Source organism: Microtus pennsylvanicus, chromosome 1 (assembly GCF_037038515.1).
Source record: "Microtus pennsylvanicus isolate mMicPen1 chromosome 1, mMicPen1.hap1, whole genome shotgun sequence".
In the NCBI taxonomy this organism is placed as follows: domain Eukaryota; kingdom Metazoa; phylum Chordata; class Mammalia; order Rodentia; family Cricetidae; genus Microtus; species Microtus pennsylvanicus.
In genome coordinates, this window is record NC_134579.1 from 85,959,290 (window position 1) to 85,976,112 (window position 16,823).

Below are 16,823 nucleotides of genomic sequence, written 5' to 3' on the forward strand. Positions count from 1 at the left end.
TATGTGTCGGCCATGGGGTCCCCTCACTGAAAGGCTTCCCTTACCAGCAACACCCATCTAATCCAGCAGAAGAGAGCCTATTGCCCATGCCCAACTATTTTCACCATGATATGATCTATGTTTCCATGCTTCACACATACACACACACACACACACACACACACATCAAGGCTCAAATCATTAATAAATCAGACATTTAACCCAAATGTCATTCAGTCCTGTTTCTGGGTACTTAATATTTGGGGTTTGTCTTACTTCATTTGCTCCCAAGAGACATTAGAAAGTCAGGGAGGAGACTGGAGAGATGGCTCATCAGTTAAGAGCATTTACTGTTCCTAAAGAGGACACAATTCCCAGCACCCCTGTCAGAGGGCTCACAACCACCTGTTACTCGGCTTCAAGGGATCTGACGCCCTCTTCTGGTCCCCACTGGCACAAACCCACACACAGACACAAACATATACACATAATTAGAAGAAAAATTAAATAGTTTAATTAATTAATTAAACTCTCAAGGAGATACCAAAACCAGAATTACTAATTAAATATAGATGCTGGGATTACAGCACAGTGGAGAGGATGTGTTTTGCATGTGCAAAGTTATGAGTTTAACCTAAAATAGGGAAGAAATAAACATCATGGTGACATGTTAACATCAGTTGGCAGCACTGGCTTCTGGAAAATAAACATGCTGAGAACTTACAGGCTAGAAAAACTGTGGTCAAGCTATAGCAGTTTATTTTAAATTGTCCTTTGCTGGGGTATGATGACATACACCTTTGATCTCAGGATTCAAGGAGAAGAGTAAGGTAGATCTCGGCAGATTGAGGTCAATATGATCTATATAGAGTTCTAGGCCAACCAGGGCTACATAGGGAGATCCTGGATGGATGGATGGATGGATGGATGGATGGACGGACTGACATATAGTATGGGAGAGGTGGAAAGCTAGCTCAGCAGTTAATAGCACTGGCTGCTCTTGCAGAGGACCCAGGTTGAGTTCCCAGCACCCACTTGGCAGTTTACAATCATCTGTAACTCCAATTACAGGGTGATCCATCGCCCTCTTCTGGCCTCTTCAGGTACTGCACACAAATGGAGCACATACATACATGAAGACAAACACTCATACACATAAAACAAAATAATCTTTAAAAATTAATAAATAATCCAGTGCTCCTCTTCTTCTTTTACCTTCCCTCCCCTTAATCCTTTTGTGGAAGGAAGAAAAGTCATCCCAAAGAAGAGAAAAGACACTAGACACTAGCCAGCACACAAGCTCTCTTACTCACTATCTATTCATAACTCCCTGTCTTCACCCCATAAAAGCTCTCTGCCCCCTTAAACACCTAGAGATGGACATCTGAGGCTGAGAGTTGCCTCTGTCTTCTTTAGGATGGGTTTTGAACAAGCCTGTTTCCACCCATGAATGTCTGTCTCCTGGGCTTTCAGCTGCATGGTGAGCAGTATGGCCTCACATCCGAGGAGCAATGCCAAGGCGCTTTTCCATTCAGAGATCCATCTTGCCAAGGATGGAGCTCAGTGGCAGAATATTTGCCTAACATGCAGAACTCGGCTGATCCCCAGCACTGGAAGAAAAAAAAAAACTCCCTTCCTTCCAGTCAGTTCTTATTTCAAACCTAGATCATCTAAGGTCTCTTGGTTATCATTTCCTCTGTTATTAAATAAAGTACCTTTCTCATTTAAAAGGTCCAATGGCACCATCTAACATCTGGAATTTTCTTTCAGCTGACTTGCCTGCAAAGCCGAAGGGCTATGACTCGTGGGGCTGTGCCTGCTAAGAAGGGGGAGCAGACTGAGGGACGGTCCCTTTCTGCATGGGCTCCAGGAGGCACCAAGGTGCAGCCTCTCCTTTTAAAAGGCAGCTACTACTTCCCAGTGTCGCTGTGTAAAGAAGATCTACACACCAAGGAACACACCGCCAATAAGTCAAGCGAGCCCCACAGATGCTGTCTGCTGAGAAGGAGATGCCAGGCCTTCATGCAGACAAGGCTTACTGCTTGTGTCTATCTCTATCCCAAAATACACAGATCTAGACATTTTTTTTAAAAAAAAATCCTTTAAAAATAAAAACCCTGTCATCGTCTCCATCACTCTACTGTGAAATTAAAATCTTTTTTCCACAGCAAAGATGACATAATATTTAAAGCGACACCGTGAGTATGGCCATCGCTCTCCATCTCTCCCTCATCCTGATTGTCTTCTATCACCTAAACCGAACAAACAAAACCATGCAGGCACCAAATGTATTCCATAGGCACATAATAAATCAAAGCAAAGAATGATGAGTCATTTGCAGAATTCCTCCCAACAAAACCCAGCTTTCTTGGGAAAAGATGATGAAAGAGGGGTGTAAATGGGTTAAAAGAGCGAGAAAACAGAGTAAATAAGGCTTAAAAATCTGTCCATTTACTCCAGCAGTTCTAACAAACACTGACTTTGTATTACCGAAGCAAAGATAATTTCCCAATAGCTTAAGTGTAAAACTCTTAAACTACTTTTTGTCTTAAATTAGATCTCGATATTAATAGAACCCAGCATCTCATTTTCACAAGTGAGAGGAGACAGGTCAATGTTTGCTTTTGTTTTTCCTTTTCTTTTTTATTTTTAATTTCAGCATTTTGACGCACTGCAGATTTGGGGTATGCTAATCAGAGGAGCAAGCAGAATATAGAAAACACAAATATAAACAGAGGCCGAATAATTCTCAGTGGAAAATGACGGGCTCTGTGCACTGCACGCGGAGTGTGCTGTACTGACGCAAAGTCCCCCAAGTTGCCGTCGGGCTTTGGATCTACATGAGATGTCCTGTATTTCTAATGTTCATGGTTGAGTTGCTTTTGATTTAATATTAAGGTCTGGCGATCTCAGAGGTGGGGAGGAATGAGAGGGAGAAGGAGATGAGGGACCCTCTCCAACACATACCCTGCCAGCCAAAGGGGCGCCGGGAATGGCCACCTGGGGCTCACTGGCCACTGTTTTCCTTTCAGGCGTCATGACTCCTAGGTTTGGCAGGGGAAAGCATTTCTGAAAATGTGGCGTTAGTGCCTTAACGTGGAGTAGGAGAAGTATTCCAAGGTAAATCACGCTTTTACATGCCAAACTGCTGTTTAAGAGTCATTTTCTCTCTTCTATTTTCAACACGAGTTCTGGTGAACTGAGACAGGGAACTATATTTAAAGTGCAAATCAGGGCAGGCGATAGAAATCAGGCCTTTTCCACGATAACGTTAAATAATTCAGGCCAACTGATGTGTGAGCACACCTATAGCGGAAAGAAAAATCGAGATCTTACAAGTAGCCTGGGATGCAGTTTTATGGGCTAGATGAAGCCCCAATGCTTAAGAAACCCGAAGGAGTTAACTGCAGTGTGTGTAGTATGCACCACCTGGCTGGTCTGGGTTCTGGGAGTGGATGGAGGACCCTGCCTCCATGCAGGGAACGTGCTCGTGCCTCCTAATTCCCAAGTTTTCCAGAAACGTCCATCAGAGAAACCAAACAAAACTGAAAACCACAGAAAACAGTAACATGCTCTGCATCCAGTTTCCCACCTCAGGGAAGCTAAACGTGGTGGCACACACCCGTAATCGCAGCACTCGGGCGCTGGAGGCAGGAAGGTCATGTGTTCAAGGTTAGCTTGGGCTACAGAGACGCGGTCTCCAAAACAACACAAACAAAAACATCCTGCAACGTGCAAGTTGTGTCACTAATCAAGACAACGCAGACTGTCCATCTATCTGTCGGGTGGGTGCAAGTCCTGCCCAGAAGCCAGGAGGGAGGCAGAAAATCTGATGCAGTCACCAACCCACCTGGGTTGTTGGCTTCTACCACCCTGTGGTAGAAAAAGCCTTGTGGCTTTCTTTCTTTCTTCCCTGTGCCCCTACTTACCAAACATTTCCTTTCCCCGGGCAGCTCTGGCCTCTAGAGGCTGACCCTTCCTTCCCCTGAGCTTTCTGAATTTCCCTGCGGGTCCCAGGTGGGAGGGAGCCTTTCACCACAGGACCACAGCTCAAGGCCCCTTTGCGGTTTGTTCTAATGAAAGCTTTGAGGGTAACCCACTCCACTGAGGGCAGAGAAGCAAAAGCAATCCCGAGTCCAGCAGACTCGGCCCAGGGAAAGGCCGTAGGCACAACAGAACCCTCCTCTTCCTTACCCTCCCTGGACAGACGCATCAACCCCAGTCGCTGACACATTGGGAAGCAGCTCTAGCCGGCACTGCCAACCCACAGGGTGAAGGGCCTGAACCAGTGGTCCCTGAGGGACCGAGGCGGTCGTCTTCTGCAAGAGGCCCTGGCATGTGTGCAGGTGTTAGCAACCATCTTCTTCAACCTCACTCGCTCAGATTTTCCTTTGTTCAAAAGACAAGAAGTCTGTCTGTCTGTGCCAGGTTATGCTAAAGATGAAGGCCCTGTCTCCCAGAAGAGCCCACAGTCTCCAGCAGAGTCTGTCAAGAGTCCTGAAGCTTGGAGGTGGCCCCCGCCCAGAGGGCATGTGGTAAGGTACCACAGTGGCCTAGAAACAGACTTCCCACACACACAGGCCCAGACGCCTAGTGCCTGGACACCCAAGGGATGACAGAAAGTGCAGGAGAGAGGCTGGGCAGGGGCACTGAGGGAGGGAATGAGAGGGCTAGGACACCGAGGGGAAGGGGTAACAGCAGCTGAAACAAACTTGTGAGAGGGGGTGACTGGTAGGGGAAGTACCTGTGTTGGGGATACCTGGTGACTGCGGAGGAATCACCTATGCAGGGGAACTGACTGGGTGAGGAACTTGGGGTGTGATTGAGGTGGAAACACCTAGGGGGTGACTAGGCATTAGCTGGAGAGGGGACACTTGGCTTAAGGGGGATGCCAAGGCAGAGACACCTGGGAGGATGGCTGGGGTGGGCATACCTGAGAGGGTAGAGTTGATGGAGTAGGGGCACTTAGGGGTTAATGGCTGGGAAGAGTGAAGTCTGATGGGGGAGCACCTGGAGGGCAGGAGTTATGGGGCAGGTGAATACAATGAAGGGGAGCCTTAAGAACCTAGTCTCCTCCCCCACCCCCCCATTTCCCCCCCCCCCACCTTGGGCATGAAAGCATCTTGAGGAAGGAAATGCAATATGGAGCTATGTTTTCTAGATAGACTTCTCAAGACAGTGAACGGAACGAGTGTTCAGGGGATAAGAACGGGCACACACGTGCCAGCTGGGAGGCTACTGGCCCAAGACTATCTCTGGGCCTCAGTCAGGATAGGGGAACTGCAAGGCAGCACCTTAGGCTGTCAGGCTGAGGGGACAGAAGATATCCGTCAAAGATAACCTTAGAGGCAGATATGCAAGCTGCTACAGTTGGGAGGGACAAGTCAAAAGGCCGTGCAGAAGAACAGAGCACATGACCCCACCTTCGGGACTTGGCAGGAAGAATAGGCCATGGGGTGAGCAGATATGAGGGAAGCCAGCTCCTGGACACTGAACGAATTAAGCACAAGACTCCAAAAGCAGCTTCCTCTGCATGGAACAGTACACAGCGTGGAGTCAGAGAGACCGGCACTGCCGGGGTCTCCATAGTGCAAGGAGACTGAAGCCACAGCCTGCCCACTCAGTACTGGACATGCGGTCAAGACTCTGGTCCCTTCCAGGCAACCCCTGAAACACACACGCACGCACGCACGCACATGCACACGTAGTGCCCAAGGAGACCCAAAGAGGGCATCAGAATCCCTTGAGTTGATGTTACAGGCAATTGTGGGTCTCTGGACATGGATGCCGAGAATTGAACTCAGGTCCTCTGCAAGAGCAGTAAGTACTCTTAACCATGGAGCCACCTCTCTCGTACCCTTTAAGAGAAATTTTTACAGAGTTCTTTAAAAGATCCATGTCCTTCAAATTGACAAGAGAAAGGAGCTGTGGTGGAGGAGACCTGAGGCCCCAGCATTGCGTGACTATAAAAAGAAGCATGAGACAAGGAAGAAAGACAGCCTGGCCCAGAGACCCTGTGAGCTGGAAGATAATTAAATTTACAAGCACAGCACATGGGACAGAAATGGGAATAACCACATACATTTACAAAGCAAGAGAATTCGCCTCTCTGATTTACATCTTGATTAAAGAAGTCAGTCAAGATGGGGGGGAAAAGCAAAAATTTCACTCCAATGGTTTGAGATTCAAAACCTATCTTTATAAGGATGTTCCATGGTCTGAAACAGAATCGGAAAAAAAAATCCCTGCTCACACAGCCCTCTCCAAAACACACTGCAGTAGAACACAGAGCAAATATGCAAACACAGGAAATTAGCTCTTCGTAAAAACACCTTTAAATAGCAATCATATTGTTGAATGATAACTGCCAGGCTTACTCTAGAAAAACACAATGGGCAATTAACTGACGGGCAGCTTGTCCCTCACAAGAAAAAGCAGATGGAAAGTCCCCACCAGCAGCAATCCATGCTGTATGCAATCTGAGAGAGTCTAAGCCCAGAGACTTCCTTGTGCCTGCTCTACAAGGCTTCGCTAGAACAACTCACGGCTCTAGTGCTTTTTAAAATCATGGCAGTCTCTTCAGAAGGATACAAAAATCTGCCAAATTATATACACTGGTTATATTTCTGTCTGCTTGACCCGAGCTGGAGTCATTTGGGAAGAAGGAACCTCAAATGAGAAAATGCCTCCATCCGGTCAGCTAATGGGGCTATGACTGATGTAGGAGGGCCCGGCTCACTGTGGGTGGGGCCACCCCAGGCAGGCAGTCCTGGGTGGTATAAGAGAGCAGGCTGAGCAAGCCACACAGAGCAAGTCTGTAAGCAGCATTCCTTCATGCTTCCTGCTGCAGTTCCTGCCTTGAGTTCCTGCCCCGACTCCATAATGGACAATAACCTGTGAGCCAAACCCTCTCCTCCCCAAGTTGATTTTGGTCATGGTGCTTATCATGGCAATAGGAAGCCAACTAGGACATGGTGCTGGAACCAGAGAAGACTTCTTGGTCTGAGTTCTGGGGTTTCTACTTCTTTCCTTAGTAGAGAAACCCCCTTGACCGATACGAGCTGGGGTTCTGTTCCATAAAATTTACCCAGCTCATCTTCAAGGCAGGGCAGTTCCGAGACATCTCTACATTTTACAGATGTTCATGAAAGTCACCCAGTAATGGTCACAGTTGATACCTGAGCCTAAATGGACCAGGAAGAGCTCCCATGTAAATGGACACTTTCTCTGACCACCCGTTCCCAAATACCCAGCAGCTGCTTCCCAAATTACCACACAGAGGTTTATATGAATTATAAATGCTTGGCTGATAGCTCGGGCTATCTCTTACACTTAAATTAACCCATTTCTATTCATCTATGTATCGCCACATGACTCTTGGCTTTACCTGTCCTCTAGCATGTCTGGCTCCTGGGGTGGCTGAGTGGTGCCTCTTCTGACTCTGCCCTCCTTCTCATCCTCAGTTTGGCTTTCCCAACTAACTTCCTGTTCAGCTACCGGTAGCTTTTTATTAACCAAGGAGAGTAAGACATATTCCTAGTGTAGAAAAGGACTGATCCACGGCATTCCCATACCTGGTTGTGCACACAGATAACCTGGGCCCCTTGTTAAAAATACACATATGCAAGCCTCACTTGAAATAGAGCTCAAAAAATCAGCTTTCTAGAAGGGAAGTTTGGAGAAGGTTGGCCTCCAAGGCTAATACACTGGAGGTTTGGTTGCTGCCCGTTCGGTTTCTACTGCTGTAATAAAACACCCATGACCAAAAGCAACTTGGGGAGGAAAGGGTTTATTTCAGCTTATAGTACATCAACCAGGAGCTGATGCAGAGGCCATGGAGGAACACTGCTTACTGGCTTGTTCCTCGTGGCTTGCTTGGCCTGCTTTCTTACAGCGCCCAGGGTGGCACCACCCACAGTCACCTGAGCCCTCCCACATCCATCACCTAGAAAATGCCCCACAGGCTTGCTCATAAACTCATCTGCTGGGGGCCCTTTCTTAACCAAGGCTCCCTCCTCCCAAATGACTTGGCTTGTGTCAGGTGGACAAAAAACTACTAGCATGTACTGGTGTAGGAGGTCCTTCTGTTTGTGTGTTGCTTTCATTGGTTGATGAATAAAGAAACTGCCTTGGCCTAGTTGATAGGGTGGAACATAGGTAGGCGGAGAAAACAGAACTGAATGCTGGGAGGAAGAACGGCAGAGTCAGAGAAGCCATGGATCTTCTGCCTGAGACAGATGCCGGTTGGAATCTCTCCCAGTAAGCCACTGCCATGTGGCAATATACAAATTAATAGAAACGGGTTAAATCAAGATGTGAGAGTTAGCCAATAAGAGGCTAAAGCCAATGGGCCAAACAGTGTTTTAATTAATACAATTTCTGTGTGGTTATTTCGGGGCTAAGCTAGCCGGGCAGCCAGGATGAACAAGCAGCCTCTCCTACAACAGTGTACAGTTGCTTATACTCGAGCACTGAAGACTGGCGAGGCCTAGTGAGAGATGGTCAGTCAGGAGGCACTGACCCCGAAGAAGGGGTCAGTACTCCTCACTTGGAAGCAGCCCAGGCCTCTAGGTACTGGATCTGGGTTGTGACATAACAGGCAACCCCGTGTGCCCCTTCCGTACACGCCTGTGCGCACTCCTGCCACACCCACCACCCGCCACCATTGTTCAGCTTCGAGAGCTGTCTTTACCCCAGCTTCATGTAGACTGCATTATCCTACAGACTAAGTTACCTGGAATCTCCATTTGAACAGACGGAGGCGTTTGGGAATGTTGGTATGACTATCACGTATACTAAAGCCTGACACACATCGGGACAGACAGCTACCCAAGAACTCAAGGGAGCTAGCGAGCTACATGGGGGATTTCCATAACGACCTTGTCCTTTTCAAACTCTTCCCTTCATTCATTTCATAAACGATACACAAACTCGTGCATAACCACCCTCAAGGATCTGCAGAAGATAAATTCAACGTGAAGTATGAGAAGCCTTGAGCTTCTCACAGCAAGCAATAATGCAAACAGCAATAGATCACCTTTTCCCTTTGCCAGCAGATTCTATTAGAAGTGCAGATAAGCCACACCCCTCGGAGAAACCGGTGCTGTCATATCTGATATATGCAAATTCCCTCTAATGAGACTTCTACTCTTTCACCTAAACCCACAGTTTCATATTTACAAAGACGGCTGTCTTCCCAAAAGTCGAAACGTCTCTAGCATGCATACAGTTGAAGCGAAGCACAAAAGAATTATTTTGCCAAAGCCTTTCTTCCTTAAAAAAGTAATATATATAACATATATATATATGCACAAACTGCTCAAAATGCCACCTACAAAAACAGCCCCTCAAGTTTGTCAAGTAGGTAAGCTCCTGACCCAAATTATTTTTTAATTTACATTTGTGTTTATTGTTTGTTTGTTTGGAGATGGGGTTTCAGCCCTGGCTGTCCTGGAACTCACAGAGACCACCTGCCTCTGCCTCCAGAGTGCTGGGATTAAAGGCATGTGCCACCATGCCCTGCTCTGACCCAGATTTCTAACCAGATCTGAACAATTTACATGCACCCTAAATTCAACTTGTCCAGAACTCATCACCCTCACCTCCCAGCCCCCTGAAAATTAAAAGTCAAGCTATGTAACCCCACAGAACTATATACCTCAATAGGTATATATGTGTGTGTGTGTGTGTGTGTGTGTGTACATAGATATATAAACATATATATATATAGGTGCTATATATATATATATACTCAAAATATACTTAATGGATTTTCTATCATACATACTTAACCATAATAAAAAAAATTAATTCTGGCCCTCCTCTAAACACCCACATCAGAACCCAGACACTAGCCTCTGGCCCGTTTCTTACAGAGAGCGGTATTTATTTCAGAGCATGGGTGTAGCTCAGCGACAGCGCACACGCCTACTGTGCACAAAGACCCTGGATTTTTGTTTGAAAAGATTGGAGGTGGGGAGGCTGGAGTTACAGATGGTAGTGAGCTGGCTGACGTGGGTGCTGGGAACCGCACTCTGGTCCTCTGGAAGAGCAGCAAGTGCTCTTAAACCCTGAGCCATCTCTCCAGTGTGAAGACCCCCGGGTCTCATCTCCCGGTGAAAAACAAAAACAAAAAGATGAAACAATGATTCGTTCTTACCCCGCTCCACTCTCAGCCCACGGTCCCAATCAATCATGGAGTCTGGAAGCTTCTCTCGTTGTTTAAAAAGAGTTTTTAAAATTACTGTACGAAGCAATGTGTCTCATTATGGTGTCTTCATACCCATGGGTCATTACCCCGCTCTCTGCTTACTTTTCCCCAGGTCTACGTGAACCTTCATATCCCTGTCTCACAGAACAGCCAGAACGAGCATCACGCACAAGCCCTTCCACAAGGCCACTCAGGAGTCTGCGACCTTATATGCAGGGCCCACCTCACCTGGCCCCAACACCTTTCTGCCTCTTTTCTTAAACTCTCCAGGTTGCTATTTCTCTACTTGAATCCCCCCCCCCCACTGGCATGCTTGCTCCTCCCTCCCAGTTGTCTGCTTTCTACTTCCCCTTCAGGGTTGAGCTTACAGCGGCCACCACTTTCTCCAGGAAGCCTTCATGGATCTACCAGTTTCTCAAAGCGCAACACTACTGACATTTGGAGCCCGATAACTAAGCTGTCTAATGGCAGCAGGGCGGTCCTATGTCTATGGCTTGTAGGATGCTTTATAAAAGTAGTGTTCAGCCCGTGGTGGCGACCCCCAGGGGTCGAAAGACCCCTTCACAGGCATCACCTAAGAGCATCAGAACACACACACACACACACGTTACGATTCGCAAGAGAAGCAAATTACAGCTATGAAGTAGCAACTAAAATAACTTTATGGTGTGGGGGGGGGGTGGTCACCACACATGAGGAACTGTATTAAAGGGTCACAGCATTAGAAAGTTTGAGAACCACTACTTCACAATATCCCTGGCTATCAATGCTACATGGGTGACCCAGTGGCATCTTTAACAAGTGTTGCTGTACCTGAGCAGACAGAGGCAAGGACCTCCCTGCCACACCTTCTCAAAGTGTCCAGAACTTAGCAGGATGCAGCTGGGTTCTGGTTTAATTACTGAATGTTGCTTTCCCTCCTACACAGCCACCTCCACAAGGGTGGAGCTAGCGGTCTTGTTCCTGGGACAGCTCAGTACCCAACACATAGTAGGTCCTCAAAAGTTGCCTTTGAATAATGAATCCAAATAGTCTTTCAGTTTAATAATTTTTTTAATGATTTTGAAATCAACTCTATCTAGCAATTCAAATGTATTCCTCCAGTGAATGTGGTTTCGTTGGGGGGCTGGGAAGAACTTTGACGTCATGGTTATAGGATTTGACTGAGCTACAGGGTCAAGTTCATGACCAAGTAGATTATGCCAACTTGCTAGGGGTGGGTCCCAAATGACAACAAATCTATCTGGAGAATTAAAACCACTGTCATCAATAGCTACACGCGGCTTTAAGAAACAACAGGGGAATTTGCAAAATCAAAAAGAAAAAAAAAAGCCCAACAGAAAACAACTCAGAGTTAGGTTTGACTCTGTCTTAAAATTTCTGACTCACCATAATGAGAAGAATCTGAGCAAGACTTGGCTCAGAAGAAAAAGAAATCATTCCAATTTGGCAGGTGCTAAGAAATAGAATCTTGGCTCACTCAGAGAACAGACAGGGATGTGAAAGAAAAACGCTAATAGCTATTATTTCACCATTGGTTCAGATCGTCTTCTCCGCAGAGGTATCAATTAAGAGTGGGCTTGGCTGCATATAATCTCCAGCGATACAAGGCCGCAAGTAGGTGACAGACAGGGCCGGCGTAGCGCTCTGCATCCATCTGGTATCCAGCTGCTTCCTTCCCTCTACCTGTCCCCCATTTTCAAGGTAACCTCATGGCCACAACGTGACCTTCAGAGTTCAAGCCATCAGGTCCACTCAAAATCAATGAGAAACGCTGGGCGGTGGTGGCGCACGCCTTTAATCCCAGCACTCGGGAGGCAGAGGCAGGCGGGATCTCTGTGAGCTCGAGGCCAGCCTGGTCTACAAGAGCTAGTTCCAGGACAGGAACCAAAAGCTACGGAGAAACCCTGTCTCGAAAAACAAAAAAAAAAAAAAAATCAATGAGAAAGACAAAAAAAATACAAGCCCCAAAGCGCTATACCCTGGCTTCCCCGGCCACTTTAAGTGAATATCCCCATAATCCTCACAGATAGCTCCTTGATCACCCCATTTACAAAAGCCACTAAGAAATATCTCATAGCAACATCATCACCACCCCCTCCCCGCCATCCTTTTAAATCCTTTGTAATACAAATAAACCTGGCTAGAGAAAGATGAGCCAACGTCTACAAGGTAGACAGTCGCCTCTTCTATGATGGATTCTGTATGTTCAAACTGTAGGAGACAGCAAAATTTCCAGGGGTCTGCCAAGTCCGTGACTCAAGTTCTATATAAAATAATGAAGGTTCAAAGCCACTAAAAGCCATACAGCTAATGAATGGCAACCAAGAGGTTGTAAATCTCACTCTGGAACTCATTCCAGACCCTAGAACTGAATCAGCCGTGAACTGTCTGCATACACAGAGGATGAAAACAAAATCTCTGTATGGACTTTCCTCAAAAAGAAAAAACTCTGGTAGTGTGCGAGAAAACTGCCTGTCGGACCACTTCTAAAAGGGGGTGTGTAAACCGGAAGGTGGTGGCGCACACCTTTAATCACAGCACTCAGGAGGCAGAGGCAGGCGGGTCTCTCTGTGTTCGAGGCCAGCATGGTCTATACAGGGAGTTCCAGGACAGCAAGTATTATACAGAGAAACCCAATCAAGAAAATCAAAAAGGGGTGGGGGTGGGATACAATATACTTCTAAACCACCAGAATTATTCAATGACTCCAGGCGCATGTCACATTTTCTCTTTCAATAGATTCCTAACTGGGGTGGGGGCACATCTTTAGACATTTCGATGTCCCTCCCCTGATATCAAAGAATCAAACAATAAACACCAGGCCTGAAAGAAAGAATTCTCGTTCCTGTACCAGCTCACAGGAGCCAGCTCACAAGACCCAAGAGTCTCACGGGGATTGTTTTAAGGTTACTTTATTTTTATTACACATATATAAATAATTTGCCCGCATGTAGTATGTAAGGGTATCGCATGTGTGTCTGGTACCCATGGAGGCCAGAAAAAGGCATCAGAAAGCCAGGAACTGGAGTTACAGACGGTGGTGAGCTGCCACGTGGGTCTGAGAACTGAACTCAAGTCGTCTGCTGGAGCAGCCAGTGCTCTAACCACTGAGCCATCTCTCCAGCCTCCCATAGAAACCTTTTAAGGAATTTTCTGTTTCCTTTACTGTGCTTATCTAACAACTTCACGAGGTTCGGCGGCATCTCTAAAAATGTGTTGACATTTTAGTTCATTTGAAATATCCTTTCCTGTATTATCAAACCAAATCTCCCCTTACAGGTATTAAAAAGTAGATGCAAAAATAACTAGCCCAGCTTTCAGCCTATATACTGCATCTGTGAGATACAAATATTACTATTAAATACATGCCGCAAATAGAAGGCTAATTTCAGTCACCACCCACCCATTCCGTTAGCTGTGAAACCTTCAGGCGATAAGGCAGACAGCCACAGTCACCCAGCTTCCCACCCTCCTGCCTGCCCTCTGCCAGGCTCCACAATACTTTCTTCAGTTAATGATCTCTGGCCAAATTCCCCATGGTCAATTGTCACTTTCTGGGTCCAAGGTGCCCCAGCATTTTAAATTACAGTGTTGCCAAGTTAATCATGTGAGTGAACAATTAATTATGAGCTAATCTAGCTCAATTTTCGCACACTTAGTGAGCACCTGAAGAAATGCCAGGGGTATTCAGAAGCAAAATAAAAAAATGTCCCTATTCGGAAAGCAAAAATCCAAATAAAAACAAGCTGCCAAGGCTCTCGTGGACCGTCTTTCCCTAAACGGCACTGTTCTGCCATTTCTAAAACTCTGAAATTCTGCCTTTTCAGAAAGGGGAAGCACAGGCAAGTCAGGGTTAGAGAAAGTATTATAATGACAAGCTGAGGAGTGCTTTTTCTTTTTTACCCACGCTTTCAAACTTGAACAAATATCATAAAAAGTCATTCCCAGTGACTTTTTAACTTTTTCTCACATCATCTGAGCTAACGGGGGGGGGGGGGGGGGGGACGCCTTCAGGAAAACGGGAAAGAAGGAATGGGCAGCAGCGGGACTGCCTCAGATCAGTTCTCTGATTTTCCCAGGGAATCCTCCCCAAGCCCCGAGGCTCAGCAGGGCTCTCCCCAGCAGGGCTCTCCCCTCCCCTCCTCGCCCAAATGTATTAGAAAGAAGGCCGGTGGCGGGGAGGGGGGGTGGAGTCCCAGGAAATTAAAAGGGCTAGGGGTATTAGGGGTATAGGATGGGGGGAACAGGGACACAGGGGTCACAGTAGGGTACAGAGTGTGCTAAGGGCTGGATGAAGGTTGTATAAGGTTGGGTGGGGTCGCAAGGAACACACGGCGGGGCGTGTGGGGTACTCAAGGCAGGACAGAATGTGATGGCTGGGGACTTGGTAGGAACAGAGTGGGACACAGGTCAAGCACAGCTGGGAATCCAGGGTGCACACAGTTGAACATGGGAAGGGGGATGCCCGTGGCCGTGCTCAGGTTGCACACAACCGGAGGAACGGGGTGCACAGGGCCGGACGCAGGGGGTGAACAAGGTGCACACAGTGGAATGCGGGGTGTGCACCATGAGGCGTTGGCGGGGGGGGGGGGGCGGGATGCATAGGATCGGGAGGGGTAGAACAAGGTAGGACCCGGGATATGCACGGCGGGGTACCAGGAATACACGGGATGTGGTTGAGCGAAGGGGTGCACATCAAGGAGGATGTGGTGCACATTGTAGGGCCCATGAGTGAATAGCTGTGAGGAACGGGAGGTGCACAAGGTAGAGAATGGGGCGCACAAAGTGAGGAGTAGGTGCACGTAGTGGGGCGCAGAGTGCCCACAGCGGGCTGTGGCATGCAAGCGGTGGAGCTCAAGGTAGATACGGTGGGGTGCGGAGTGCTGCACTCAGAGGGACGCGCGGTGCACACGCCGGGGCGGTGGGGACGCACGGGGCGGGGTGCACACAGTGGGGCGCAGGGTGTGCACGGCAAGGCGTGCGGGAAGCGGGCAGGGGCGGGCACCGCGCGACCTCTTGCAAAGTTTCTAGCAGTTGCGCGAAGCAGCCTCCCGACCCGGCCGCGCCCTCCCCACCAGCCCGCTTGGCCCGGCGGAAGAAGGCGGAGACGGAGAGGGCGCGGGCCAGGGGTGGCGCCGCTAGAGGGCGCTGCGGCCGGGACGGGGCGGGACGGGGCGGGACGGGGCGGGCGGCAGCCGGAACTGCGCGGGGGCGGCCGGCAGCCCCGGACTCCCTCCCCACGCCGCGCCCCGACCGCGCGCTACTTACCCGCGGAGCAGCTGAGCAGCGCCAGCAGCGCGGGCGGCCGCATCCCGGCGGTGGAGGCTGCGCGCCCTTCCCGGAGCAGAGCTGCGCGGACGCCCTGCGCGCCTGACCCTTCTTGCGCTCCCCTCCTCCTTCCCGGCACCGCGCCGGCTCGGGCTGCGCCCTCTGGCGGCCGGGAGCGGGAGCGCCCCAGTGTGCGCTCGCAGCAGCTGTGGTTGTAGGTGGTCCTGCTGCCCAGCTGGACCGCGCCCTCCTCTGGGCTTCTGACCTGGGGCCTCCTTTCTGCCTTCATACACTTCCCTCCCCCGTACTTCCTTCCCCATCCCCAGCAACAGATCTCTCACTTCCCTTATTGTGCCCAAAGTGAAGGAGGAAGGATCGTTTGTCCTCCCTGTTAATGGACTATAATCTGTTTTTATAAAAAGCAAAATCGATAATTCAACTCTTAATATCGTTGGCACCGATGTTCCACTTTGATGAAGGTGTTTTTAATCAGCTCAACTAATTTACTTATTTGATCAATAGCTTTGGCTCGGAGTTTTGTTCTTAATAGATGTTGATGTAAAGGTAATTTTTTATAAATGTAATTTTGAGTGTTCACCATGATGGAAAGGGGGGTACACTTTGATTCAAAATACCTGATGAAAATAAGTCAATTAAAAATACAGGAGTGTAGCGATGTGGGAAAGGCTCCCTAGACAGAGTCCCTTCTAGCACAGAACCATGAAGAGTCTCCTTCCCACGTAGGAAGTGTTGCTGCGTTACAGGCTTAGCCAATCACATTGTACTGGACTGAAGAAGGTCGAACCCTTCCCAGAAACACAGCTTTTCCCTTGAGTGTCTAAGGACGTGAATACGACCCAGTGCGCCTCCCCGGCTTAAGTTTAGACCGTGCAGGTCTGGAGGCAGGCTAGGATGGCCTTTCAGAGTCTGGTCATAGGACAGATGACCAATGGACATTCTCGTCGAATCACAGGTAGAGTCTCAGAGGACGCCTCCTCATAAGGACTTTAACAGCACATTTTTTTAGTTTCGAAGTGTCTGCAACTCAACTCTTGGTGCCCAATGCCAATCTCTTGACTGAGAGCTTACATTTAATGAAGACCAGCAGTAGACTTTTTTTCTAAATTCTTGACTGACTTGTTTTGACTCCTTGACCCTTCCTGGAAAGTTCTAAAACGTCTAGATTGTTTCCCATTTCCAAAGTCGTCTGGCTTTCTCCACAGCAAATATTCCATCCCTATGTTAGACACCACATGATATAAAGAAGATGTAAATTGAGAAAGAGTCTAGCAGCTGAGTAACTCGACTCTGCTTTGGTGGCAGACAACTTTGGGAGCTTAGTGGATCAGAGTGGCCATCGAAA

At 48.2% G+C, this 16,823-nt stretch overlaps 1 protein-coding gene across 1 annotated transcript in view; it reads right to left on the bottom strand.

The window, feature by feature from the left end:
* Positions 1 to 15,711, bottom strand: part of B3glct (beta 3-glucosyltransferase) — an 85,456-nt gene extending 69,745 nt beyond the window's left edge. The window contains exon 1 of the mRNA XM_075971647.1: positions 15,461 to 15,711. Within this exon, the coding sequence (XP_075827762.1) occupies positions 15,461 to 15,503 (43 nt within the window). The 5' untranslated portion in view covers positions 15,504 to 15,711. The remainder of the gene's footprint in view (positions 1 to 15,460) is intronic.
* Between the last annotated feature and the right edge of the window lie 1,112 nt (positions 15,712 to 16,823).